Genomic DNA, 26,139 nt, shown 5'->3' with positions numbered 1-26,139 from the left:
ACTATTGCAGGGTCGGCCAGCTGCAAGATCTGGGCCATTTCCAACTGCGGCCACCTTTCAATTTGAGTATTATCTGCCCTTAAAAAAATTATGCTTTTTTCTTTTGGCCAAGTGCGAATTTTTTTTTAATTATTTTTTTTTTTAACCAGGTGTTGGACAATGTAGCCTGTAGATTCACTCATGTTTTTTTTTGTTTTGTTTTGTTTTGTTTTCTGGAATGGGAGCAAAGAAACAGGGAATAGCGGTCCCGGTCCTTGGAAACACTGTCCACGTCAGGACTGGATTGGTAAAAAGACAGAGAAAGCGTCCCGCCTTTGATTTCTCCTGTAACTTCCCTCGTTAATTTTAGGGTTTTTTGTTAGATCACCTTGGTGGTTCCAGGGCTTTCCCAAAAATCTTTTCGGGGCAGACTTCACCTCCTGATTCCTCAGACTGTAGACCAGAGGATTGAGCAGGGGAGTGACCACAGTGTAGGTCACTGCCACCAACTGATCCTTGTCTGGGGCAGACTTGGATCTGGGCCTCAGGTAGGTGATGGAGGCACAGCCGTAGTGCACGAAGACTACCGCGAGGTGGGTGACGCGTGTGGCAAAGGCCTTCCCTTCCCTTCAGCCCAGGGGATCTTCAGGATGGTGTTAACGATGAAGCCACAGGAGATCAGAATCAGCAGGAAAGGCGCCATGATCGCCAGAATGCTTCGGCTGAATGGAGCCGGTTCTTTCACATGGGTGTCTGCACAGGCCAACTTAATGACGGACGCCATGTCACAGAAATAGCGGTTGACTCTGTTGGGACCAAAGAAAGTCATGTCACAGATGAGTTTGGTGGCCAGCAAAGCAATGAAGAAGCCTGTGACTCTGGACAGGGAAACCAACCCCAACCCCACCCTCTTGTTCATGATGAGCATGTAGCTCATAAGGTGGCAAATCGCCACCTAACGATCGTACCCCATCACAGTGATGAGAAAGCAATTGGTGCAGGCAAAGCCAAGGAAGAAGAGCTGCATGGCACAGGCCACAGAGGAGATGCCCTTGGTGGCTGAGAGCAGATGGGCCAGCAGTTGAGGGATGATGCCAAGAGTGTCGCAGGATTCAGAGAAGGAAAGGATGAACAGGAACCCATACGTGGGAGGGTGTAGAGTCCTGCTTCAGCGGATGACAGCCATGGTGGTGGCATTGGCCAGCAGGATGGTCACGTACAGGAGAAGAAAGAGGACAGACAGCAGCAGCTGGAGTGCCCCCAGGCTAGAGAAGCCCACCAGGGTGAACTGGGTAACCACGGTGGTCCTGTTGAAGCCTTGCGTCTGGATGACTTTCTTCTATGAATGAGTTTGGGAGAGACAAAATGATAACCATCTGTGTAATAAGAACATTCTCCCAGTGCCTTCACTTTCAGTATCATATTTCCTGGCTCAGAATATTGATAGATCTCTCTCTCTCTCTCTCTCTCTCTCTCTCTCTCAACAAAGATATTCCTTTTGACAATTTTTAGAAGAAATTTTTAATCTCCAGTAATGGGAGAATGATTATATTAGAGAAATACACAACGGTTAAAAGAACCAACCACAGAAGCAAGTTTGATATTTCCAAAGGCTATATAAGGTTACGAGAACATTCTCCTACTGTAAGAGAAAAAGCAAGATATGAAGCCATATTTATAATAAGATTAGAGGTGATTTGGGTTTGCTTTCTATTTTTATGTTTTCCAAATATTTAACGAGAAACATATTTTAACTTGATGATTCTAAATATACTTCACTTTTATGTAGCCCAGAATATTTCCACCTCTTTTTGGCTACTGTCCAAACAGAAATAAGAATAATTTGCTACTTCTGAATGTGGTGCTATTATTTTTCCTAAATAAAAAAATGGCTTTTAGGGGCATCTGGGTGGCTCAGTTGGTTAAGCATCCGACTTCGGCTCGGGTCATGATCTTGTGGTCTGTGAGTTCAAGCCCTGCGTCGGGCTCTGTGCTGACAGCTCGGAGCCTGGAGCCTACTTGGGATTCTGTGTCTCCCTCTCTCTCTGCCCCTCGCCCACTCATGCTCTCTCTCTCTCTCTCTCTCTCTCTCTCTCTCTGTCAAAAATAAATAAACATTAAAAAAAATGGCTTTTGAAATATCTACATATCTAAATTATGCATTTAACTTATAACATCTGCCAGTGCACGTGATTATTGGTAGCAGTCGTAATGGATGGCCTGTCCTCTGACAACAGGCAGTTGTCGTAGATGGCCTGCTAGGAAGGGGGCAAGCAAGAAAGCATGTCGGTGACCAAATACAATCAGCAGATGGGTGCAATGATAAAGGCGAACATTATTATTATTATTTTAAGTTCAAGAGCAATTCCTGGTGGAGAAGAGTCTGAAAATCCAACTCATCATTCGATCTCCATCAGAAGGCACCTTGGGGAGTTGGGAATGGGGGTGGGGAGGTGAGGGGAAGGCAGATTTCTCTTGCTGTGATGAGGAAATGCATTTCCACTGTCCCCGTTGAACGCGGCTGTTTATGGCACTTTCGTTATCAGAGGCAGAGCAGTGACCTCACAGGCCCTGGTTTCCTTCAGGCGACGGACCATCTCTCCAGTGCTCTCTCCACATCACACCCTTGGAGATCTTTCTACCGGGGCATAGTTGAGTTAAGACAGCCCCTATTTCACACCGCAATAACATCCAGAGCCCTAATCATCTCACCTTCAGAATCAGTTCAGAAATTTAGGAGAAACCAGGTTTACGCGTACCCCTCGACATCTCTCAGCTTGTTGGCCTCTCTAACGGCTGGACGTGGAAGGAGTGGCTTCATCTGATGCCCTTGTACAAGTTCATCCTTTATCACCTCTGCCGAGGCTCCTTCGCTTAGGTGGTTCCACCCACCTGCCGTCATGACCCTTTCCCTTCGTGTGGCACTTTGCAGAAAACAAGAGGGTTTCACGGTAGCCTCACCGCCCGGTCGACAGCACAAGTGTCTTTGTGTCCTTGTTACAGGCCACGTGAGTGCACGACGTGCTTTCTCCTGAGCACAGTAACCTGGAAGGATCCTCATCTTTGCACTTACGGTGTTAAATTGAACTCATCTCCTATGTTTGGCTCCCTCTGTAGATTATTAGCTTCTGTTTACAGGCCGGGATGATTTTTTTTTTATTGATAGCTGAATCCCTAGCATAAAGTGTGTGTCATGGGCTCAACATTTTTTGTCTGAATCGAATAGAAAACAGCTAAATAAGATGCTCAAGTAGTAGGGTCAGTGGCAAAATTTAAGTCTTTGAACTTCTTTTTTTTTAATTTTTTTTTCAACATTTATTTATTTTTGGGACAGAGAGAGACAGAGCATGAACGGGGGAGGGGCAGAGAGAGAGGGAGACACAGAATCGGAAACAGGCTCCAGGCTCCGAGCTGTCGGCACAGAGCCCGACGCGGGGCTCGAACTCACGGACCGCGAGATCATGACCTGAGCCGAAGTCGGAAGCTTAACTGACTGAGCCACCCAGGTGCCCCTAACCTATTGTTTTCTGCATTCAAATACCTATCGTGTCTCACATTCTCCAATAAACCTTCCCTATTAGAATCCACATAGATGCTTTTCCTCTTCATAACATTTAGAGATTTTGAAATCATACTTGTATGTTGAATAAGTTGGATATTATCTTGTAGTTCTATCTATCTATCTATCATCTATCTATCGAGTAGTACTATATACTATACATATAGATTATTATATATACCATATATTCTAGACTAAATACTACATATTATATAGTACATTATACTATATTTTATATATAGTATAGAATATAGTATAATACTACATATGGTATAGGATGTATATAGAACATAGTACATAATACCACATAGAGTAGAGAATATATATAGTTTATAGTAACACACACACACATTCACATACACACCTTCTATACGCTCTTTCTTTGAGGCAGGGGCCATGGCAATGTCTTCTGAATGATCTGTAGCACCCACCACACTACAGGGCACATAATAGGCTCTATAAACAAAAGCTTAATAAGTGATGACATGGCTTAATTCTCCTTTTGTTTATGAGCTTTCTCATAGACTGTGATTTTATTTCCCCTAGAATGTGCTCTCTGCTCTTCTATTATAATCTATATCATTCCTAAGTTTTCTATTATTCTCCAAGTCACCTTTTTTAAAAAAAATCAAAATCTATGCTGATGCATTTTCCTGCCCTGCCTCTGTCACTTGTCTTGCTTCGTTTCTCGGCATTTCAATTTGATGGGAAATGTGCTATGTGTGCATATGTGTTTCTGTGTGTGTGTGCATGCACACGCCATCAGAGTGGATGCTTCCTTCATTTCAAGAAAAAAAGCAAATCAAGTTTTACTTTGGTGCAGAATCTTTTCCATAATAATAAAAAATTATTGTGCAAATCCATTCAAATTTGAAATCCTTGGTGGAAAATGTTTCCTTCTTCAGACAGTAACTGACACAGAAGATCCACTTACCCACTTATGTTCAAGTGATCAAGAAAGTTGACATAAGACTTTGAGTTTCGTGGCTCACAGTCTTGTAGGTTTTTCGAATGTTGAAAAAGGCAGCAGTAGAAGGTCACTTGTAAAAGCCATGATGTCCGTCCTGAAAGAAGAAGCAATTGGGAAAAAAATGCCCTGAAACATTTCATAAAGTGTTAATCTAGACACTCAGATGTCCAAACTTTTTTGAGTCTTAAATAAGAGGTTGAAAATAGCCCATTCTATGTTCATATGTCAATTCAGATTCTATAATAAGTTGGAGAATATTTACAACCTTCTGGGATTCTAAGGACTAGGGTCCTCTAGGTCTTAAGGGGAGTTAATGGGAGAAAGAAAACAAATGGCTGAACTTACACAAGGGCATCTTATCTGATACAGAAGAGAATAATTCAGATTGCAAAAAACGTTCCCACTCTGTAAAGCACTAAAATGGCAAATAAGTATCCTTTTAGCATGGGGGGAGTTTAGTTACTTTCTGACAAAAAGGTTACAAAACACTGAGATGTCAAGAGAAAGCAAGTTTTCCAACCCCGTGAAGACTGTTTTGATAACGTGGAAGAGGTAAAGGCAGGGCTTGGTGATTATGTGGGAAATCTCCATCTCCCTTCTCTACTCAAAGCTGAATAAAAGTCAGACAACTGGGTTTTTTAATGACCTTCAGGGAATTATTGCAAGGGAAAGACTTTTATTCGGCAACCACTCATAGAGTGTGGTGATTTGGAAGGCATAACATTAGGCATCACAGTGATTCAAAGATAAATAGATCACACCGATCGTTCTAACTTAGCAGGAAGACTAATACAAACGTAACAAGAGGCGTGCTAAAGCATGTGCCAGTGACATCAGGAGCTCTAGAAAGATGACAAGGTCCCAGTGAAGATCTACGAACACAATCAGGGCTGAGATTCATCCCATGACTTTATGAACAAAAACACTGGGAGTAGGAAAGCCAGCTGGAAACTATTGGATGTCTCATGCCAGGACGTTCAAGGGAAAACAAGTGAGGAGGAAGGCTGAGCACCCCTATTTCTGGTAGTAGCCAGTCTGGATATTCCAGCAAATCATCCTTCTGAAAACAACTAAAATTGCCGGGGGAATATTTAAAACATATATATAAATATGTTGACAAGCTGACAGCATAGCAGGAACTTTCAGATCAAAATCTGAAACAAAGCAAGAATCTAGAAAGATGAGTGGGATGTTGAAGTTCCTTCCACACTGAAGACATTGACTTATCTGGAAGGAATGACAAACCCACGATGCTGATTTGAGGGAATCAGAGGAGGAAGAGTTTGCAATTAAAGTCCAGTGCCCACCAAATGTGAGTCAAAAAATAGATCTTCTACTTTAAGCTCTAACTCTGAAGGATGGTGCCTTAGGATAAGCATGAAGCACAACTAAGCCTGCCCCTCAACTCACTGTTCAGAGACACTAATGGCAAAGTTGCCCCCAGGCTGACCAAAGACATGGGACAGGGTGGGGGAAAATAAATCCATTTCAGAGAGGTTGTGAGCAGTAGGCCTTCATTCTTTTTTTTTTTTTTTTTTTTTTTTTTGGGACAGAGAGAGACAGAGCATGAACGGGGGAGGGGCAGAGAGAGAGGGAGACACAGAATCGGAAGCAGGCTCCAGGCTCCGAGCCGTCAGCCCAGAGCCCGACGCGGGGCTCGAACTCATGGACCTCGAGATCGTGACCTGGCTGAAGTCGGACGCTTAACCGACTGCGCCACCTAGGCGCCCCAGTAGGCCTTCATTCTGATTTGCAGTTCAAGTTTGCATCTCTGCTTGGTCTAAGAAATTTGAGCCCTGAATTTAATTTATAGTGGATCTCAACTGGTAGTCCTTCTAAAGATCCGCTGGACAGAAATACAGATTATCTCTGGAGAAAGGAAACCTGCTTAGCTTCTACATAAGAACAAAATAGAAAGTATAAAAATAAAAACAAGAAGAAAAACATCTCTTCACACGTGGCACGATGGTCTACATAGAAAATCCCAAAGACTAGATCCGAAAACCCCTGAAAGTAACAGATGAGATTAAAGCAAGCTGCAGGATACAGAGTTAATATACAAAAGTCCGTCTTATGAAATTATAAAAATACTGATGAAAGAAATAGAAGATTTCAATCAATGGAAAAAGAGTCCATGTTCACGGATAGGAAGACGCAGTATTGTTAAGATGTTAGCTCTCTCCAACTTGATCTATAAATTCAAGGCAATCTCAATCAAAATCCTAGCAACTTATTTTAGGTATATCAAGAAACTGACGGGGCGCCTGGGTGGCACAGTTGGTTAAGCGTCCGACTTCAGCCAGGTCACAATCTCGCGGTCCTTGAGCTCGAGCCCCGCGTCAGGCTCTGGGCTGATGGCTCGGAGCCTGGAGCCTGCTTCCGATTCTGTGTCTCCCTCTCTCTCTGCCCCTCCCCCATTCATGCTCTGTCTCTCTCTGTCCCAAAAATAAATAAACGTTGAAAAAAAAAAAAAAAGAAACTGACCATAAAGTTTATGTGGAAAGGCTAAAGACCCAGGATAGTCAATGCAGTATTGCATGTTAAGTACATTTTCTAGTTTCTATATCTGTTGTTTTAACATTTGGGGCCTTGACCAGGGAGAGACTGCCCTCCTAGGGTTAAAGTCTTCCAATTCCTGGAGATAACAAATGACTTTACTTAGAGCATGCCTTTCATGTGCAAAGTGAAGAGTCTAGGGCCAGTACTCTCAAAATGTCTGCTTTTTCAGGCTTTACATCATTTCCTTTTGCTGGTTATCCCAAGGCCATGTTTCAGACAACTAGGGATGGCCCCACACTCAGGAGCTCCCTGAAATTATCAAACTGGCCAGTCCTAAACCTGCTTAGCCTGCTTACCCTGCCTTGCCCTTTCCTTCCCATGAAAACCAAATAAAAAGGTGGGGGGGAGCGGGAGGGGAGATCTTTCTCATTTCCCCTTGTCCTCTCTGCCTGTGACCCAACTCAGTGTTCTTTGGTGTATTGACTTGAGTGGCATGGTGTAACTCCCCACCCCCACCCCCGTCATAGGAATTGTAATAAACTATGTTTTCAATGGCAATTAGCTCCTGATCTGTTGGTCTATCTGAATAAAAATGAATCTACATTTTAAAACACGTTAAAAGAGAGCAATCAAGTTGGAGGACTGATGCTACCTGACTTCAAGACTTACTATAAAGTAACAGTAATCAAGACGGTGTGGTCTTGGTGAAGGAATAAATAAGTAGAAAAAGAAAGAAGCTATCCTATCATGAAAGACATTGAAGAACCTTAAATGCGTATTGCTAAGTGAAAAAAGCCAGTCTGCAAAGGCTACATACTGTGTAACTTCCACTACCTGACACTCTGGGTAAAACCAAATTATAGAGACAGTGAAAAGATCGGTGGTTGTCCGGGGTTCAGGGAAGGTAGAGAGGGATAAAAAGGTGGAGTCTTGGGGATTTTTAGGGGGCTGAAACTATTCTCTGTGGTATTACAATGGCGGATGTGAGACATTATGCATTTGTGAAAACCTATAGAACCTATATACAATACAAAGTGTGAACCTCAATTTAACCTATAGACTTCAGTTAATACTAACGTGTTGATAGTAGTTCAACAAATCTGACAGATGTGGGCTGCCTGGGTGGCTCGGTCAGTTAAGCATCTGATTCTTGATTTCAGCTTGGGTCATGATTTCACGGTTCCATGCTGTCAGTGAAGAGCCTGCCTGGGATTCCCTCTCTCTCTCTCTCTCAAAATAAATAAACAAACATTAAAAAAAACCTAAATTTGACAAATGTAGTCCAATATTTCAAGATGTTAGTCATAGGGGATGCTGGGTATATTGGTTGGGGAGGGTACATACGGGAACTCTGTGTTTTTATGCATTATTTTCTGTAAAGCTAAAGATACTCTGAAAAGATAAAAACATCAAATTCTCACACATGATATCCGGAGAAATTAACCAGACACACATAATTTCATTGTATAATGACCAAAAAAGGGTGAAAATTATGGTGATAGAAGTCAGGGTAAAGGTTAGGTCTGGGCGATAATGCCTGGGAAGAGTCACAATGGAGCCTTATGAAGTTCTCACAATAATTTATTTATCTGGTGTGTTTAATTAATTAATTAAAACATTTTTTTAATGTTTATTTATTTTTGAAAGAGAGACAGAGTGAGAGGCGGAGGGGCAGAGAGAGAAGGAGTCACAGAATCCAAAGCAGGCTCCAGGCTCCAAGCTGTCAGCACAGAGCCCGACGCGGGACTTGAACTCACGGAGTGTAAGATCATGACCTGAGCTGAAGTCGGACACTTAACCGACTGAGCCACCCAGGCGTCCCTGGTGTGTTTAATTTATAAAAACTCCTCAAACTATACAACTGATCTGTGCACTTTATGCTTTAAAACATCTACTTTAGTTAACAAAAGCAAAATAGGAGTTCCTCTTTTGGGAATAATAGATGAGTAAATTTTGGCTCAACCCACCCACCAGGAATAACCAGAAAAGCTACAAGAAAATATTGGAGAAAAATTGGTTTGAAGACATCAGGACCCTAAGGAGCAGAATCCAGGAAAAGCAAGAAACCTGGAGAGATTGTTCTAGTACATGGGGAGCGTCCACTCGCCAGAGAACCTGGCAGTTTTGGAAGAGACTACCAAAAAGTCAAGAGATTGAGACTCATGGAGTTGGACGACAAAACACCACAATGGAGTGGTGAGCTGGTGAACTCCCCAAGCGTTTCAGTTGAGACCCACAAGAGGAACATAATAGGAATGAGGCAAAGAAGAAATAAACCACCAGCCTTCTCAGAGTCTGAGTCCAGTTTCAAAGAGCCTCAAATCCTGGAAGATCTGAATGAACCAAGACTTCACCTAATATCTGCCCCCCATTGGTTTCTACTCTGACCAGTAGATCATAGTGGCATTCTGAGTCTCTTGGGATGTGCCTAAGCGTACGGACGGTATCTAAGAACCTCCACAAGGTCTGAATGTTTTCCTTTATCCAGTGCACAGGCACTTTGGTAAGTGGTGGAGATCTCTCTGGGAATTACTGGGTCAAGATTTTCAGGATACAATTGTGGCCATGTTGTGCGTCCTTCCTCAAAATTATCCATCTTCTTTTACAATCGAGGAGTTTCAGGTTTGGGAATTGGTGTCGTACTGAAATTTAGGTAAGAGGCTATGAATTACCATACTGGTAACTTGCACAGCCATCCATCAGACATAGACTACGATCAAACAGTTTATTGATTGGCTGCTCATCTATTTTGTTGTCAGAAATCCCATGGTCAACTGGCCGTTTCCACAGATCTTTACAGTTCATAACACTAATCATCATCGCATGCTTCAGTTTATATTGTTCATTGTCCACATTGTATCTCTGACAGTTTTGTGTGACCCCCAGTCTTCCATTCTCCAGAGTACTATTACCCATCACCTCTAGTCTGTAATAGCAATCACCACAGAACTCTTTAAGGATGTTGATATTCACTACTGCATTCTGTAAATGCAACCAGGTCCCCTGGGTGTTGGTGGTTAGTGTTGTATATGGCAGTTTTCTATAGTGTTTCTATCCCAACACATTCATTTCCCAGAGCTTTTGGATTCATTATGGTGTGTTACAAAAGCTGTGCCCTTTCCAATGTATTAACCATAGGTCAATATTTAGTTCAGGCTTCAATTAGTTATTCTAGCAGACAATGCCTTTTCTGGAGGCATGAGCCCACCTATTAAATTCTGAATCCCAGTTGAGTGCTCCTGTATCGACGAATGTAACAAGATTGAAATTGATGTGTCTTCCCCTTTGGTCTAAGATCTTCATAGTTCTTTTTTTGCATAGGGACATGGCCTCCTGACCCCCACTGATACAAGTTGGCAGGACTGATAGGTTTTTGTTTTTTCTGTCTAAGCTACCTCAGAGCTGGCCTTCCACCCTTCTACCCAGATTGCATTGTGATCTTGATCCTGTTGGGGGCCTGTTAGGTGAAGGGGCAACTAGCCCAGGTGCAACCACAGAGTCTTTTATGCAGAGGACGGTTGATTCCCTTAGATGTGTGGGGGTTGGGGTGGTATCTTCTTCAACAGACAAGGGTGGTTCAGGGGAACTGGAGAATCAAGACCTCGGCCTCACTTAGGTCATTTGAAATGTATTCATCCCACGTCTCATGTCTCCTTTAGCATAAGAGCTCTCGTCAGGTTTATGTTTAAAAGCTAAATAGGGGCGCCTGGGTGGCTCAATCGGTTAAGTGTCCGACTTCAGCCAGGTCACGATCTCGCGGTCCGTGAGTTCGAGCCCCGCGTCGGGCTCTGGGCTGATGGCTCGGAGCCTGGAGCCTGTTTCCGATTCTGTCTCCCTCTCTCTCTGCCCCTCCCCCGTTCATGCTCTGTCTCTCTCTGTCCCAAAAATAAATAAACGTTGAAAAAAAAAAATTTTTAAAAAGCTAAATACACATCCAGACTGCGGACTTCACCCTCCGTGATGGCTGTTGTAAGACTCCAGATGATGTGGCCTCCTTCAAATTTGTTAAGAGGGCGTTCTGATTTTCCACGTCTTTTAAATTGTCTATTCATTACTCGCAACTTTGTCTGTGTTCACTCACTCTCTATCATTGTAAGAATACCAGGAGCTTAAAAATTCTGTATAGTCACTGTGACTGGCATGCCATCTGAGCCAAAGCACATAACTGCCTGATGCTGTGGTCTTCCTCCACAATTCAAACTATGCCACACTGATGCTTATCCGAGCATGAACTCATCCCTTTTCACACTAGTAAGGAGGTTATCTGTGTCTTCTTAGATAGATAAGTAACTTCATCCTGGAAACCCATGTTTTTTAGTCATCTCTGTTCCTAGTCATTGCATCAGTCAAGATCCCAACGGAAAATAAATGGCACATTAAAATTGAGGAAGTTCGAAGCATAGGAGAATTGCATAGACAACAGAGTTACTTGGGATTAGCGGCATCCTAGTTTTGATGTCCTTCATACTTTTATCCAATTACTGTAATTGATAAGTCAGCTTTCTGGGGAAGAAGGTAGGGTCAAAGATCTGGAGTGAATGGGTGTATTTTGAACACCAGCATGATATTAATTCCTGTTCTTGACAAGGGGAAGGATAACAAAAGAAAATATAACGAAAGAAAATTTCAGATCATTATCTTCACCATAGATTTCGCTTTCCACGTAACGGTATTAAACGCCTCGGTGCATAGCCATTGGATCTGCAGTGCTCCCTGTGGGGAAAGTGTACTTAGCTGTCTCATTGACATTAAGCTTGACCATGAGACTTGCTTTAGCTAGGAAACGTAAAAGCTGGCGTGGACCACATTTTAGCAGAAGCTTTAAGAACTACAGCATAGATCTACCTGCCTCTTTCCCTTCCACAACGAGAATGGCTGGCCACAGATAAGGGCAATTTCTTCAGCCTGGATTGCAGAAAAGAGGAAACAGAGCCTGATATAGAAGTGGAACCACCTGGTATCCAAACACACCAGGCTCAAGAAACAAACCTTTGAAGTTGTCAACCACTTAGAATTTAGAAATGTCTATTATTACAGCGCAACTTAGTAAAATTTGGCTAATATGATGCAAAAGAAATACTCAAGGCTTACAAAGACCAAACAAAGAAATATAGTGCTAGTTGTATTAAAATGTGATATAGGCTCTATGGCAAAAAACATTACCAATGGTAAAGGAATTTGGTATATTATATATATATATATATATATACACACACACATATATATACACACACATATATATACATATATATACATATATATATGTGTGTGTGTATATATATATATATATAATAAGGTTTAATCCATTATTAGGAAGCTACCATAATTTGAATATATATACATATTTATAATATTTATGTAACATGTATATAAATATTAATAGACTTAAGGGAAGAAACAGAAAATCCACATTGTGGGGAGTTTAATACCCCTTTCTTGGTAAGTCATATAAAAAGTAGAGTACAGATTAGTAAGGACACAGAAACACTGAACAATGTTAAAGCTTTTTATTTAGGAAAAAATAGCAAAATCCTTCAGTTAACAATTGCAGAATGTATATCTACACACTGGACAATGAAGAAAATTTCAACTCACATCAAAGGATTAAAATCACATAGAGCATGCTTTTATTTATTTATTATTATTTTTTAAAATATAATTTATTATCAAATTGGCTACCATACAGTGTGTAAAGTGTGCTCTTGGTCTTGGGGTTAGATTCCCGTGGTTCATCCCTTACATTCAACACCCAGTGCTCATCCCAACAAGTGCCCTCCTCAATGCCCATCACCCATTTTCCCCTGTCCCCCATCAACGCTCAGTTTGTTCTCTGTATTTAAGCGTCTCTTATGGTTTGCCTCCCTCCCTCTCTGTTTGTAACTATTTTTTTCCCCTTCCCTTTCCCCAGGGTCTTCTGTTAAGTTTCTCGATATCCACATAGGAGTGAAAACATATGGTATCTGTCTTTCTCTGACTGACTTATGTCACCCAGCATAATACCTTCCAGTTCCATCCACATTGCTGCAGATGGCATGATTTCATTCTTTCTCATTGCCGAGTAGTGTTCCATTGTATATATAAATCAGACAGATCCTCTTTATCCATTCGTCAGTTGATGGACATTTGGGTTCCTTCCATAATTTGGCTTTTGCTGAAAGCGCTGCCCTTCAAATCAGCACTCCTCTACCCTTTGGATAAATTCCTAGTAGTGCTACTGCTGAGTCATAGGGTAGTTCTATTTTTAATCTTTTGAGGAACCTCCACACTCTTTTCCAGAGCGGACGCACCAGTTTGCATTCCCACCAACAGTGCAAGAGGGTTCCCATTACATAGAGCATACTTTTAGCCTACACTGCACATATCAATAACAACGCCAAAAACATAAAGCCCACAAAGGTCAGGGATGTTTCTTCACTTTGCTTCTGATCCATATCTGGTCCTAGAAGCATGCATGGTACATAGCAATCAATAAATATTTCCCGAATAAACAAATAAATACAAAGTATAGCTAGAAAATCCCCCATATGTTGGGAATTTAGGAAGTATACATAACTGCTAGTTAAAGGAGAATTCTCTAGTGAGAAAATATTTTTAAAATATTGCATCTGAGAGCTTGTGAGATTCAGCTACCATAGCACTTAGAAGGGAATCGACAGCCATAAATACCTACAACAGGAAGGAAGAAGGACTGAAAGCTACTTGCACAGCCTTGAAATCATGTATTAGAGAAAAGATCTAAAAATAAACATTAGAGGAAAGAAAGGTTACAGTCAAAGTAGGAATTGAAATAGGTGAAACAGAAGAGAAACTTAATATATAGACAATTAGCAAAGTCAAAAATTGTTCCTCTGAGCAAAACCGATGTGATAAATCTCCAGTAAGCCCGATCAGAAAGAGACAAATTCAATATACATTATTAGAATTGATAAAGGGGATATGACCACAGATGATGTGGGGAATAATATGTTAATAAAAGCACACTGGGGAGAGTGTGATATCTACATCTATAAAAGTTGGATGAAAATCAATGAAGTCTCAGTAAAATAAACCTTCACATGATCCATTCTGGAAGATACGAGTGTTTATTTAAACATTAAACAATTGAATCATTTATAAGCCATTCAATAAAGAAATATCCAGGCCCAGATGGCCTCCACAGTTTTAATGATTCACATGAAGAGACAATACTCCCCAAGTCATTTTGTGAAGCTAGTGTCATCTTGATATCAAAACTTAATGATAGATTATATAATGCCAAATGGAACTCCTAAGAGAAGTGGAAATTCATACCTTGTGTATATAGACACACACACACATACATGCATGCATTCACCAGCACGGGCACACACACATGCATGCACACACACACACAGGACCACATAATGAATATTAGCACATGTTTTAAAAGATAAAACAAAATGACCTACACTGAGTGTAGCCCCAAAATGCAAGGGGCTCTTTTTTGACATTAGGAAAATTGTAATAAAATTTCCCACTTTAACCAATTAAAGAAGAACAATAATATAATCATTCAAAAAAAAAAACTTGTATCAAATGAGAAAGAGAAAGCTATCTCTTAATCTGGTAAAGTTTATACACAAAGAAACTAGAGAAATTTTCAAATTTAATAGCGACACGTTGGAAGTTGTTCCTTTGAGATAAATACCAATAGCTCATCCATCTCACTATTCAATGTTTCACAGGAGGCTCCAGAGAGTAGAATAAAAGGATAAAAAAAAAAAAAAAGATTGGGAAAGAAGAATCAAATTGTCTTTACTTGCAAATGATGTTATTATGTGTGTAGGAGTCCAAAAGAATTTACAAGAGTTTATTTGAAGTAATCACAATATTTAGCAGTTCTGTTAAACTTTAAAACATTGCATTACAGATCTCATGCATTTCCAAACATTGCAACAAGGGATTTGAAAAAAAAGAAAAAGAAAGATGCTATGTACAAAATCCTCAAAATAGAAATAAGTTTAAAGAATTCATATGCCAGACTTCTGTACGGAGCAATTACAAAATCTCATTACGAGCGGTTGGAGAAGGAGCTACATAAAGGAAGGCAGGGCAGACCCGGTGCACGTGAGGACACAGCACCTGAGTCAAGCCTATTTCCTATCAGCGGGTGACAGGTGGGTCATGCCGTGACGCATAGGGCAGATGGTTAATGTGTGAAGAGTAATTCCAACAGCATTTATACAGAATGCACTATATTTAGGCATTGTTATAACCTTACATTTATTAATGCAATATAATCCTCACAGTAGTTGATCATACAAATAATATCATGTCACAATTTAACGGATGAGGAAGGCGATGAACACAAAGATGAAGTAATTTGCCTACAGTCACACAGCCGCGAGTGAAGGAGCTGGACACAGACAGTGAGGCTACGAATCCACGCCCTTACCCAGTACACTGTGCCCCCTTCGCGCGTGCGAGAAGAAAACCGAAGAAAAAGCAAAGTATGAGCGAGTGAGACAGTGCAAGATTGCGAACACACACAAGAATAGTCAACCTCTAGGCGGAAAAGGCCAGCAGAACAGGACATGAGTAATAGCAACAGTATAGACTAAATATCTTCTGCCTTTTACTGGCGAAAGTAGCAGCTGCTACTTTTCACTTCCGGCAGGGACGCTGAGCCTTGACTCTCGCGTGTTGCTGGGGGTGGGGCCAGGTGACACTTCTCTGAAGTCAGTCTGGCATCAGCTCCCTCAGACCTCGATGACCCTGTTCCCGCACTCAGCAGCCCGGCTGCAGGAACCCCGGCCACTCTGGGGGTGCGGGGCGTGCAGAACACCGGCTGTCGTCTGCTGGCTGCCATGGGTCAGGAGATTACGAGCAACTTCGCCCTTGTCGTCTCACGTAATCCTCGTGACCGTCCTCGGTGCTAATTCGGTGCTAATTCAGTTCCTTACTCACTTGCACGTCTTCCTAAATGGGTTTCATAGAGTGCTAGGTTTTCTTTTTTTTGAATTGCTTGTTCACTCATGTATTTTATTTTTTGAATTGTTTGGCTTTATGTTTATGACCTTTAAATTTTTTCTATATTTATATTGCTATGAATGAGTGATTGCTTTTATAAGTGCTTAAATAGTTTTGCTCATTTGGCCCTTTATTTTATGTCAAAACATCTTTTCAAGTTTATTATTTTTTTTGAGAGAGACCAAGACAGGGTGAGTGAGAGACAGAGAGATGGAGAGACAGAGAGAGAGAGAGAGAGAGAGAGCGAGAGAGAGAGAGAGAGAGAGAGAGAGAGAGAGAATCCCAAGCAGCTAGCACAGAGCCCGATGCCGGGCTTGAACTCACGAAACCCCAAGATCGTGACCTCAGCCAAAACCAAGAGTTGGATGCTTAACTGGCTGAGCCACCCAGATGCCCCTGTCCTTCATTTTAAGTAACAGCTAAGCGATATTGTATAAATCATTTATACGTTAAAATAATTTCCTGTTTACTATTTCCGTTTTCATGTTTAGAGAGCTCCTTAAGATTGACTGTATTTACTTAAGTTTTCTTTTAAAGTCACCATATTGTAAAATGTTGTGATAGCTGATCAATTTTTGGAATAAAAAAGTGTGAAATAAAATCTTATTGGCATTGTTTTAATATTAAATGATGTGCATAGCTCCATTTCTTTTAAAGATAACCCTTCCTCAATTATTTGGCTGCATAATAATGTGACTTTTGGATTTTCCGTTCTGCGCTTTGATCCGTGGGTCCAGTTTGCTTTACTGTCACACTAAATTAATGATTGTCGTTTTATGGTGCATTTTGCTTTCAGCAGGGCAGTTTGTACCATCATCTGCCATTAGCCTTTCATTAGAGATGCAGGGGTGTTTATCACACTATCGAAAAAGAGATATTGGCATCGATTTGAAGTTAAAGATGCAAAAAGGATGACTTGGTATCTCTACAGAATTGAGACACCTTATCCTGGTACAAAGTGTACACATTTATACAGGTTTTATTCTGTATCCCTCAGAAAAGAGTTTTTCTTTATATTCTAATAAAATAAAAATTTTATTTTACTAGAGCTCGACTAGAAATTGCTAAATGTATTGCGAGACGTTTGCGAGATCAATAATTTATCGTCCCCATTTTTTTGCCAATACCTGTTGACCTTCTCACACAGCTGTTTTGAGCTCCCAGAGGGACACATGTATCCCAGACCTGACCCTTTCCTCTTGGTCTCCAGGATGCATGGTGTTTAAGGATTTGCTCTTAACCCTTCAGAACCCTGTGGACACGCACCCAGTGCAGCCGTCGACTCTCCCCCGCCCCCCAACCCCCGCGTATCCCCTCTGCAGAGTTCACTCCTTCTATAAATTCATCCTGAGCGGCTGCTCCCCCGGTAGCTGCCAGCGACGTCTCTCTGTCTCTTGCCCAGCACAGACACAACGTCTGCCCTATTGTTGTGCTATCACACCCCCTGGGAAAGATTCCTGCATCAAAGTCCTTTCCACCTTGCTAATAAAGATTCATCAGGGGGAATGAGCAACTTTCTTGACGGAGACACTGGAGGGAAAAAGCAAACAGCAAAATCATGTTCCAAAAGGTTTTCCTTTTGGCAAGGTCAAGATTAAGTGGAATAGTTCAAGGAAATAGTGCGGAAAGTCATCTCAGAAAGTGCAGACATTTTTGGGGGGAAAAGATAGAGGAAGTCATGACATGGAGCGCTGAGCGAGTTTGAATTAATAAACAGAAGTTGAGCAGGTGCATAAGGCATAGGGATAATGTGCTAGGAGATGGGCATTTCTGGAACCCTGTTTTTGCCGTGAGATGGTCTCTCTCATCCTGTTAGACAGATGTTGTCTGTATGTCTGGTCACTGGGCTCAACCCCTCACTCAGACCGGTGCACTTGGGCCATGGACACATTTTAATCGCCAGGAGAGCAGGAGGAGGGACTCACGGCACGGGAGTGTGCAGGACGCTTTTCTGAGCGATTGTCTTCTCAAAGGAAAGATGTCCTGTGGAGACGTGCAGAACTGACCTGGGCCACGCAGAATTCCATCTTTAATTTCACAATGGCTGGTTTTCTGAAAATGTGTGCACTTGTGATATCTCATTAAAATCATAGGGGCGCCTGGGTGGCTCAGTCGGTTAAGCGTCTGACTTCGGCTCAGGTCACGATCTCACGGTCCGTGGGTTCGAGCCCCGTGTTGGGCTCTGGGCTGATGGCTCAGAGCCTGGAGCCTGCTTCCGATTCTGTGTCTCCCTCTCTCTGACCCTCCCCCATTCATGCTCTGTCTCTCTCTGTCTCAAAAATAAATAAACATTAAAAAAATAAAAAAAAAATAAAATCATCAAGGGAGATGAGGAAAGGATCAGGAGTTTAGTGTTGAAGTTTTTCTCTGAGTGTAAATACCCAGTTAATCTGATCAATTCTCGATCCTTGTGAATGTTAATATTGTTATAGATCAATGAGTAGGAAAACTAAAATTGCATTTAAAAATAATCTTTCACCGACTTATATGGAACAGAACTCCATGAGGTGGGAGAATCTTGTTGGCGGGGCTCACGCTAACTCACCCTCCTCAGTGTGGATGCCTCTGTGGTGGGGGTTTAACCGCTGTCTCGCCTCCAGCTGTAATTCACTCTCCTCTAATCTTTCTTTCTAATCTGTAAATACTTTAGGTTGACATGCTTAAAGTTATATTTTCTTGAGTTGTGAATTGAATTGTGATTGGCCTGCTTAGTGCTACTCAGGATCTTCAAAATCAGTCTTGGGGCACCTGGGTGGCTCAATCAGTTAAGCATTGGACTTTGGCTCAGGTCATGATCTCACAGTTTGTGAGCTCGAGTCCCGCTAGAGTGAGGCCGCTTCTCTCTCCCTCCCTCTCTGCCCCTCGTGGGGTTGTCTCTCTCTCCTCTTCTCTCTGTTCCCTTGCTCACTTGTGCCTTTTCTCTCTCAAAAATTTAAAAAACAGAAAAGTTAAAAAAGAAAATCAGTCTTAATACGCGAGGCCAGCCGAGAGGCCACAAATCCAATCGTATTGCTATATATTGTCTTACCGCCAAGGTCACAGAAATTCCCTGATCCCTAATTCTGCCTTGGTTTAGCCTTCCCCATGATGTATTCATGGATGACAATCCTGAATAGGAAAAAACACCCCATGAATTTATTATTACTGGCTGAATTTATGCGCTCAGCTCGAATAACAGCTTAATCTGAAGGCCTAAGGAGCTTTGTTTCTCACTAAGGCCAACCCCAGATCTGAAGATCTTACCACTTTCCTGCAAGTTACACAGGACTACAGAGAGGAGCTGCAATTAACCAAGAGCGTCTGTGAGTGTGTGCGCGCATACATCCGTGTGTGCATATGTGCGTGTGTATGAGTGTGTGCATGTGTGTGCATGCATCTATCTGTGTGTGCATGGGTGTGTGAGAGTGGACACATGTGCGCATGTGTTTATACACCACGTGTGCACGTGTATATATGTGTGCACGTGAGTGTGCACACAGGCATCTGTGTGCGTGTGTGCACGTGTGTGTGCGCGCGTGTGTGTGTGAGTGCACATGGGAGTATATGTGTGAAAGAGGAGGAAGGAGAGCAGGATGTTCAGTTCTAACCCATGAGGTCAGGCCCGAGGTCAAACGAATTCTCTGGTCACATAAAAAAAAAGTAAGGACGAAAAATTATATAGGATTATATAGGGATAATGTGCTAGCAAATTATCCCAGGAAAAGAGTCATTCTAACACACGTGACCTTTCTACCCACTTATCAGGGTTCTGCTATCTGACTCCAAGTTTCAGTGCCCACGAGTCTTAGACAAGACCAGAGGAAAGCGGGGGAGGTTTTCTTATGCCACGGCCCCACCCCCCACCTATACTCAAATCCCCTTCCGTGTTAGGAAGGGGATTCGCCACACAGTGTGATGTGCAGGCCATTTATTCCATCGGTGAGAGTTCGTCTTACGCCACATGGTGTCGTCTGCTGCTGCCGAAGATGAATACTTAACGCATTTAACCGTCTACTAATTAAAAAGGTCCTTCTTCGCCAGGGGTCATGTGAGAGCACTGAAGGCGAGCCATTAAAGGAGGCAGATGATGGGGGCTCAGCATTGGCCCTACTCACCAGGGGGCAAGACGTTTTAATTCTCCGACAGCTGGTTCCTTACCTACGAAGTATAGATCCTACCGTGTGACCTCTGGGCTGCCCCAAGTGCACACCTGGAGTAACAACCTTGAAACAGCAGCGCACCCTGCAGGTTTGAACAATTAATGCACGAGGCTGACTCCTGGGGGTTACCAGTTTATTTCCTTTTCGCGAGTCACTTGATAGGCTGGGCCTTGGCTGCACAACAGACCCAAGGGAGAGAGAACCTGATGGCCAAAGAAATGAACTTCGCTTTAGTCTCTGTGCTTTTCAGGCCCCACCCTCAAGAAATGGAAGAAGTGAAGTTGACTTAACAGCCCTGCAGGCAAGCTCACCATCCTGCAACAAACCGGGAACTGCAAAGGAGACATCCGGGTCCCCTCCCTCCTGCTTCAAGCTCAGGCAGGGATATGGATGGGCATCTGGTGGAAGGAAAAGGAAAAATGCGGAAACAGATAACTCAGTTAGAAGACCTTTATTGACAGGTGCATCTCAACACCTAAAGCCAGAAGGCAGCTTTCTGCCCAGAGCCGAGAGCCCTGTTTACTCTCACTCCTGCAGGAAGGAGAGAAAACCAAAATGTCCCAGGCAAGTTCTGGTCTCCATTGCACATGCAGACTCCTGAGCTTCAGGGAGAACAGGAACTGTTTGCTCGTTACACAGGGATTTCTATTTGCCAAAGAGTTAGTGAAAAAGGTTGAAGCTTAGCCTCCTTTTGTTGGCCACGCTGTGACATTTTAGGTGTTCTCTTTAACCCATGCTTCCGACGGTATCTTCAAGAGGTACTAACCAAGTTTACGCTTGTGTCAGTGCATAGAAAATTAGAAAAAAGTCAGCTCCCATAATACATCAGAAACACAGAAACAGATCACTTCTTCCAGAATTTTCTTGCTTGGACTTTAGTTGGATGCATCTTAGGCGCTGAACATGGTCCCGCTCAGTGCGCAAACATTACCTCATTGAAACATTGTGGTCTGCCAATATTGAAAAACCAAAATTCAGGAAATACCCAGAAAGGGAGAAATATGGAAACAGGAACTTCCTGGGTCCCTGAAACAGAGAACCAGGGCTGCGCAGTATTTTTCAGGTCGGCTTCTCATCTGGCTGAGACTGAATGATAGTATTTGCCATAGCCTAGAGTTCTGGACACACCCAAGTTTTCCTATAATCGCCATCTATTATTTTTCCCTCAGCTGAAAAAACTTCAGTGAGCAATACTTAATGTGATCACAGCAAGAAGATGCGTTTTTCTGAATTTTATGCTTGGAAATGAAGGAAATGATCTCTGCTCTTGAAAACTGTGCTCACGTGCTCAATCATTTCTGCTCTGGGAATTTTTCCTGGTATGCCTTGTGCTTTAATGGCTTGGGAAGAGCAGGAGCTCGGTTAACATCGTGGCAGGGAAATGGTTTTTCCCGCAGCTCTGCGAAGAGCTGACTTGAACTCCTTATTTCTCAAGCTGTAAATCAGCGGATTGAACAAGGGAGTCAGGATGGTGTAGGAGACTGATATGAGAGCATCTCGGCTTGAGGAGTAGTTGGACTTGAGCCGTAAGTAGATAAAGGAGGCACAGCCATAATGGATGGTGACAACAATGAGGTGGGACGCACAGGTGGAGAAGGCTTTGTACCTGCCCAATGTGGAAGGAAGCTGGAGTATGGCAGAGATGATGTGAATATAGGACACCAAAATCAGTGACAGGGGGATAACCAGGACCAGTGCACAGAGCATGACGATGACAATCTGACTCAGGTAGGTATGATGAGATGCCACCGTGAGGACAGGGGCGATGTCACAGAAGAAATGATGGAGCTGGTTGGAGGTGCGGAAGGGTAGGTGGAATACCACGGAGGTGATAATCTGTGCAATAGTAAAGCCACAGGCACAGGCAGCAGCCACGAGTCCCACACACACCCCGTGTCCCATGAGCACCGTGTAGCGCAGAGGGTTACAGATGGCCACGTAGCGGTCATACCCCATGGCCGCCAGCAGGAAGGAGTGAGAGCAGCCGAGGAAGAGGAAGGTGAACATCTGGATGGCACAGCCCAGGAAGGAGATGGTCTTCTTCTGGGCCAGGAGGTCAACCAGCATCTTGGGTACGATGACGAAGGTGTAGCAGGTCTCAGAGCAGGAGAGGACAGCGAGGAAGAAGTACATGGGGGCGTGAAGGGCTCTGTCTAGCACGATGGTGGAAACGATGGTGGCATTGGTGCCCAGAGTGAACAGGTAGAGGGGCAGGAAGGCAACAAAGAGCAGCCGCTGCAGCCCGGCCAGAGAGGAGAAGCCGAGGAAGACGAACTCTGTCACCAGGGTTCCGTTGCCCCGCTCCATGGAAGGTACATCATTCAGCGACAATCCAAGAGAGGCGGAGATAGTGTCAAGAGAGACCTCTGAAAACAAGTAGAGTCACAAGAAATTGGCCACGATAGAGCAGGTGTTAAGATCCGTGCTCTAAATTCATGATTCCCCCTCCATGCGGTTTAATTTTAAGACAAAAAGGTGCCTAAAATCAGCCACGTGGACAACCAGGTGAGTGTCCAGAGTCACCCTAACAGTATAGGCAAACCATTCTTGACATTTCTCAGACCCGACTCTCCCTCCGTCTTCTCTTGCACGTTGTGGCTGTTATGCACATTTGTAACTCCGCGCTTTGTTTATCCCACAGACCTTGCCATCGGCTTCTTGTCCCCACCCTGTCCCATACCGTCAGTTGCAGAGTGAATCATCTGAACACACTACATGGAGAGGTGAATTTGTCTATGACTCTCAGCACCTTCCCCTTAGCATTCTTCTTACACTCCGACGTTTAGCTCCCACCTCCCCATGACCTGCACCTGCATTCTCCCCGCCCCCGTTGGCCACACTCTCTGGTGTGGTCATTGCCTCCACCTTCTTGTACTCTGATTACTCAGACTCTTGCTTCCAAGCCTTCATTCTGTTCTCCAATCTGGAACAAGTTTTCCAGGATGGAATATACCTCTGCATCCTCCAATTCCCACCTCAGAGTCCTTCCTCCTGCAGAGAGAACTTCCTCGGGACTCTTGTCCATTTCCATCACTTCTCTTAATGCCTACAGATACCCCATTGAACCCATCCTTCCCATCCCACCCCACATCTCTCCGGTCCATCTTGCCCCTGATGCCCAGTACAACTTCTGAAATATAAATGGTATCATGTTGCTCCCCTCCTCAAAATTTTACTCATGGCTTTATACTCCAACCCCTTGTTTTGGAAACCAAAATGTTTTTGTGATCATCTATGGTTCTGTATGTGATGCCTCACTATCGTACAGACGTGTTGTGTCTTCTCTGCCTCTATTCCTTGCTGACATTAACTTGTTATCCATTTTTTAAATTTAGAAATGTTTTACCATTACTCTGAAGCCCCAGCCAAATCACGAACTTTCTTGATCTCTCCCCATAAAGGAGATGTTTCTGTCTCAGAATTCATATAAGACATTAATTGCCAATCTGATTTGTTGTTTACTTACTTTTGAAATATTGTATTGCATTTTTCTCATCTCTCTTTTCCATTGGATTTTGTACCCTTGAGGGGATGATGTAATTGTATGTATTTTCACCTGAATTCTCCTCAGTATCTAGAACCGTATTAGGTACCTAACAGCTTCTCAATAATTCCTAGTCATACAAATTAAAAAGTTCACTTGACATGTTGTTACTTACCTCATGATGTCAGAAAGCCTTCCTTCCTAGAACTTGCAGAGTAAGAATCCTCACCATTCTTTCACCCTGGGCATGAGGATTGTACAAGACCAATAATGCCTAAGGATTTCTGTGCTACAGGAGCTAAGTTTTATCTTTCAAGCCAAAAAGAGAAATCTCAGTTTACAATAGGAATATAGTACTGAAGAGAGCACCATTAGAATTCTATGTATTCCCAATCCCTTGGACATTTGTTACTCTCTAGAGCATACTGGAATGTAAATAAATGGGAGGGGAATTATAAGGTAGACTTGTGTTTATCCCACTTAAAGAAGCATATCATTCAAAATTATTATCTTAGCTAATACTAATGATAAAGGTTAATGGCAGTGTACCCTACCTTACCCAAGAACTCCCAAATCAAGAAATTTCAGGTGCTATACAAGTGTTAAGCAATGTGATTATGACCAGATGCTGTGTGTTAGGGACACACATATGAATGAGATCCAGTCCAAGACCTCATGGTTCAGGGTGAGACGTTTGCAGAAGAAGAGATTATTATAAAATGATGTAGTGATTGAGATGACAGATACGCCCCTGTGACTGAAAGCCCCGAGGGGACAAATCTTTTGTACATCCTTGGAAAAGAATATTTTTTGTGCTTATTTCTGGGGTTCTTTGTATCTGTAACAGAAATGTTGAACTACAGCATTCTTGGAGAAGTATCATGAGTTTCTATCATTTTTGTCCAGATGTACAAATAGTTCGAGGAAGCACAGTTTTCCGACCTGCCCCTGAAGTTTCCTGTTTCCATAGTAACCCTTCCCCCCCCCCCCCCCCCCCGCATCAGACCTTCTCTTCCTCTACGGTATTCCCCTGGTTCTTTGTTCGATGCCTGACACAAGGGTTCTTATTGATTAGAAGGTTTATTTATTACTAATATACTCTTATCTAATTGTAGGATCCCCGATTCTCAGGGCTACTAATGAATTTCCATGGGTATGATCTCTTATAAGCACATGTAAAGTTGAGTAATGTAGGAATAAAGTGTGTTTGGAACTTAAACGGCTGTGGACTTTAATCCTGACTCTGGCATATTCTAGTGGCAAGATCTTAAATTCTCTAAGTCTCATTTTCTCACATGTATGGTGAGAAAAGCAATTCCTGCCTCCCAGGGATTCATTGTGAACATTCATTGAAATTATGTGTATGAAAGGGTCTCATTTAGTAGATAGGAATGCTCAACAAATACTTCCCTTTCATTACTTTATGGTTGTTTGATGGGGGTTGGGACCAGAAATGTTTTCATCAGTGAGATCATGAGCATTTAACTCATGGCAAGTTGGCGATATTGCCTTTTCTATACTTTCCAAGGGAGGGACGATTAAAGAGGGATTATCATTCCCCTGAGGTTCCCCAAGCCTGACTGAAAGTAATCTGGTTTTCTACGCAGTCCTGCCCTGTGCTGGAGGAAGCCAGGGCTAGACCTTGAAGGACGATGCCGGCCCTTCGGTGTCTGGGTGCTCTGTAGCCAGAGTCATCCATGCGGGTTATTTACGCCTAGTAGAAAGCAAAAGAGGTTTCCTAAATTTTCTATTTTGTTGGGGGGCAGTATGAGACCAGATTAGAAGATAAATTGTAGTTAATCTTTGTCACATATGAATATAAACTCAGGAATTTCTCCTTATGGATGTTTTATAATTATCAATAATGCACATCTTATACGCATTTTTAAATAACTGTGTATCTAGGTATTAAACTCAACTATTTATTGAGCTCCTAAAGACTGGAATACATTGTTCCATAATTCTCATGTTTTATGATGTCATGATTTCTATTATGTCCTAAGCACTGCAGATGTAAACATGAATGTGGGGCACACCTGGGTGGCGCAGTCAGTTAAGCGTCCGACTTCGGCTCAGGTCATGATCTCACGGTTCGCGAGTTTGAGCCCAGCGCCGGGCTCTGTGCTGACGGCTCAGAGCCTGGAGCCTGTTTCTGACTCTGTATCTCCATCTCTCTCTGCTCCTCTCCTGCTCACTCTCTCTCAAAAATAAATAAACATTAAAAAAAATTTTTTTTTTAATTTTTTTTTCAACGTTTATTTATTTTTGGGACACAGAGAGACAGAGCATGAACCGGGGAGGGGCAGAGAGAGAGGGAGACACAGAATCGGAAACAGGCTCCAGACTCTGAGCCATCAGCCCAGAGCCTGACGCGGGGCTCAAACTCCCGAACCGCGAGATCGTGACCTGGCTGAAGTCGGACGCTTAACCGACTGCGCCACCCAGGCGCCCCCCCAAAATTTTTTTTTAATGTAAACATGAGTGAAGTCATTGTTCCTTTCTCTGGGGAGAGAGAATCGCA

At 42.8% G+C, this 26,139-nt stretch overlaps 2 protein-coding genes across 2 annotated transcripts; both read right to left on the bottom strand.

The window, feature by feature from the left end:
• Positions 1-272: 272 nt before the first annotated feature.
• On the bottom strand, positions 273-9,923 carry LOC125155092 (olfactory receptor 10T2-like). The gene is given in 5 exon segments (XM_047839880.1): positions 273-599; positions 602-1,318; positions 3,889-3,973; positions 4,473-4,602; positions 9,680-9,923. Coding segments are annotated over 5 exon segments (1,503 nt in total).
• Positions 9,924-21,496: 11,573 nt separating this feature from the next.
• LOC125155604 (olfactory receptor 10K2-like) lies at positions 21,497-22,441 on the bottom strand. Its single transcript, XM_047841048.1, has one exon. The coding sequence runs from the start codon at positions 22,439-22,441 to the stop codon at positions 21,497-21,499; it is 945 nt and encodes a 314-aa protein (XP_047697004.1).
• Between the last annotated feature and the right edge of the window lie 3,698 nt (positions 22,442-26,139).

Source organism: Prionailurus viverrinus, chromosome F1, assembly GCF_022837055.1.
Source record: "Prionailurus viverrinus isolate Anna chromosome F1, UM_Priviv_1.0, whole genome shotgun sequence".
NCBI lineage: Eukaryota > Metazoa > Chordata > Mammalia > Carnivora > Felidae > Prionailurus > Prionailurus viverrinus.
The sequence above is the reverse complement of the archived record's forward strand: the minus strand, read 5'-3'. Positions and strand labels throughout refer to the sequence as shown.

Coding starts and splice junctions, on each gene's coding strand:
- LOC125155604 (XM_047841048.1), bottom strand. CDS start 22,441: ATGGAGCGGGGCAACGGAACCCTGGTGACAGAGTTCGTCTTCCTCGGC.